At 39.6% G+C, this 3,094-nt stretch overlaps 1 protein-coding gene across 1 annotated transcript in view; it reads right to left on the bottom strand.

Annotated features, from left to right (window-relative positions):
* The window catches only part of LOC138970339 (uncharacterized), a 9,022-nt gene extending 8,326 nt beyond the window's left edge, over positions 1–696 (bottom strand). Inside the window, exon 1 of the mRNA XM_070342807.1 lies at positions 617–696. Coding sequence (XP_070198908.1) covers positions 617–684 — 68 coding nt within the window. The 5' untranslated portion in view covers positions 685–696. The remainder of the gene's footprint in view (positions 1–616) is intronic.
* Positions 697–3,094: the final 2,398 nt, after the last annotated feature.

Genomic DNA, 3,094 nt, shown 5'->3' with positions numbered 1-3,094 from the left:
CTAAAGTCCGGTCTTCTTCGAAGGTTGCTTGGCCAAAATTTCAATCAATTTTATTGAAAAATGAGGGTGTGACAGCGCCGCCTCAACTTTTACAAAAAGCAGGATATGACGTCATCAAAGACAATAATCCAAAAACTGAAAAAAAACGTCTGGGGATATCATACCCAGGAACTCTCATGTCAAATTTCATAAAGATTGGTCCAGTATTTTACTCTGAATCGCTCTACACACACACACACACACAGACAGACAGACACACACACACACACACACACACACACACACACACACACACACACACACACACACACATACACCACGACCCTCGTCTCGATTCCCCCTCTATGTTAAAACATTTAGTCAAAACTTGACTAAATGTAAAAAGATATGTCTACATGTCAAACAACAACAACCACCACAATACGTATTTACTACTACAACTGCTGCAACTACTACTACCACTTCCGCCGCCACGGCAAGGAAGACGACGACGACGACTACGACGACTACGACGACGACGACGATGATGATGATGATGATGATGATGATGATGATGATGATGATGATGATGATGATGATGACTTGCACAACTCAGAAAATTGAGAAGAAGAAATACCTGAGCAAGTTTGCGTCAGCTAAGCTGAAAGCGAGCATAACGTGTAGAGCTACCATTAGCAGCGACATGCCTACATTCAAGGAAAGATAAGTAATGAAGGATGTTTTAACTCCTGCAGTCAGTTTTGGACTTTGAACTCCCACTCTGTATGTGTGTGTGTGTGTGTGTGTGTGTGTGTGTGTGTGTGTGTGTGTGTGTGTGTGTGTCTGTGTGTGTGTGAGTGTGTGCGTGCGTGCGTGCGTGCGTGTGTGTGTGTGTGTGTGTGTGTGTGTGTGTTGAACATTGGAATCACTGCCTTTGTTGGATGTTGCGAGTATTGTTAGTTCCGGAAACAGGCCCTCCAACCATTGGTTTGACAGGAAAGATTTACGATCTCACGTGTCAAGTACCAGCAGTGAGTCTACTTTTTTGTCCACTGTGTGCAAGTAAAAATGATCAGAACAAGCACACATAACACGTCTCCATTAGTTGTGCAGTTTTGTATCGATGTGTTGATAATGCAGGCATATATAAAATTAAGAAAGGGACTTAGAATAATATCATTATTTTCAAATCAAGCAACACTAATCATGTAACAATAGACTGATCGACTACCGAAGGTTACAACTATTTGGCGTATATTTGAAAAGTAATATGTGTAATGTTCTTAGGATTATAGAGTCTGTTGACTGGAACAAGTCCAGTTGTTGTACTCGCCGACATTCGAGTGACTTGTCTCGTGTGTTTGATTGTGTGTGTGTGTGTGTGTGTGTGTGTGTTTGTGTGTGTGTATGTGTGTGTATGTGTGCGTGTGAATGTGTATGTGTGCGTGCGTGTGTGTGTGTGAGTGTGTGTGTGTAGGTGTGTGTGTGTGTGCGTGTGTGTGTGTGTGTGTGTGTGAGTGTACGTGTATCTGTGTGAGTGTGTGCTTGAACGTATAATAATAATAATAATAATAATAATAATAATAATAATAATAATAATAATAATAAGAACATTTATATAGCGCTAAATCAAAAACTTTCGTTAAAAAGGCTTGCTCTAAGCGCTTGACATCTAAACTAAAACGTCATTCACACTCTTTACAATGATGTACAAGAACTTCATGTCACACTCTTTCATTCAGTATGGCACCATTCACACAGTTGTTATTCTGTACAAGACAATAAGTTAGTCTAACATTTAGAATGTTCATAAGATGAAAACAAGAGAAAACCAGACTGATTAAAACAACTGTTTAGTGCTAACAAAGCATGAATCTTAATGATAACGTAATACATGTTTAACTGTTAAGACCATATAAAAAAAAACTATAATTATGCTAAAATAACTTCGAACTTTTAAGAACTTCTTATAAGATACACAGCACATCTAGATAAACACCAGAAAGATAAAACAAAAGGCAACTCATTAAAACTATTAAATGCATCAATGTCTAAAACACGAAAGACTCAAATATAAGATACACAATTCTCTAGAATTGTTTATTAAAACTGAAACCGACCTGCTCAAAGTAAACCATACCCACCCCCTCCCTACCCACCCCCAACCCTCCTCCTACACTAAATACTAATTATTTCTACTCTTAACTTCCCAACTACACGTTATCCATAAACTATGCACAGGAACATGTGTGTCAGCATTATGTGGCACCGACATGACTTGTGCATATCTAGCTTACAGCTAAGGGTTAAAGTTAAAGGACTACTGCAGTGAAAAATTATATTTATAATAATTTAAAACAAAGACAAAAATAACAAGCTGAATAGAGATGGAACCGTTACAGAACAGGATGGCAAAATGTTGCGACTTTAGGAGTTGTGTTTCTGGAAGAGGTGAGTTTTGAGTGCTCGCTTGAATGACTGTACTGACTGAGAGTGGCGAATGTGAGAGGGGAGAGAGTTCCATTGAGTAGATGAGCAAAATGCAAAAGTGCGTTGTCCATATGCTTTTGATTTTGTGTGTGGGATGACTAGGGTGCGGCTATCAGAAGAGGAGCGGAGTTGTCTAGCAGGAGTGTATACAGTGAGAAGTTCAGAGAAATAAGCAGGAGACGAGGCAGAGAAGAAGTGAAAGCAGAGAGTGGACAGTTTGTATTCAATGCGGGCTTGGATGGGTAACCAGTGGAGTGAGCGGCGAAGTGGTGTGACATGATTTTTTTTCGTGCTTTGAGGATCAGGCGTGCTGCGTATGTGTGTGTGTGTGTGTGTGTGTGTGTGTGTGTGTGTGTGTGTGTGTGTGCGTGTGTGCGTGAATGAATGAATGTGTGTGTGTGTGTGTGTGTGTGTGTGTGTGTGTGTGTGTGTGTGTGTGTGTATTTTGTTTTCCTGTTGGTAGGCGTTGCAATTGTTTTTTTTTCCAGGGTAACGGCCTTTGTTTTATATAGGTAACAGGAACAAAATGTTGAATGTGAAAACTATGACATCAAAATGTAAGCAGAACATTTATTTTCTTCTTCATTGTTGCCAACAGTACAAATGTATGCATATAGTAATGAAG

The sequence above is a fragment of the Littorina saxatilis genome, linkage group LG7 (assembly GCF_037325665.1).
Source record: "Littorina saxatilis isolate snail1 linkage group LG7, US_GU_Lsax_2.0, whole genome shotgun sequence".
NCBI lineage: Eukaryota > Metazoa > Mollusca > Gastropoda > Littorinimorpha > Littorinidae > Littorina > Littorina saxatilis.
Note: the sequence above shows the minus strand (reverse complement) of the source record. Positions and strands in the feature narration are given on the sequence as shown.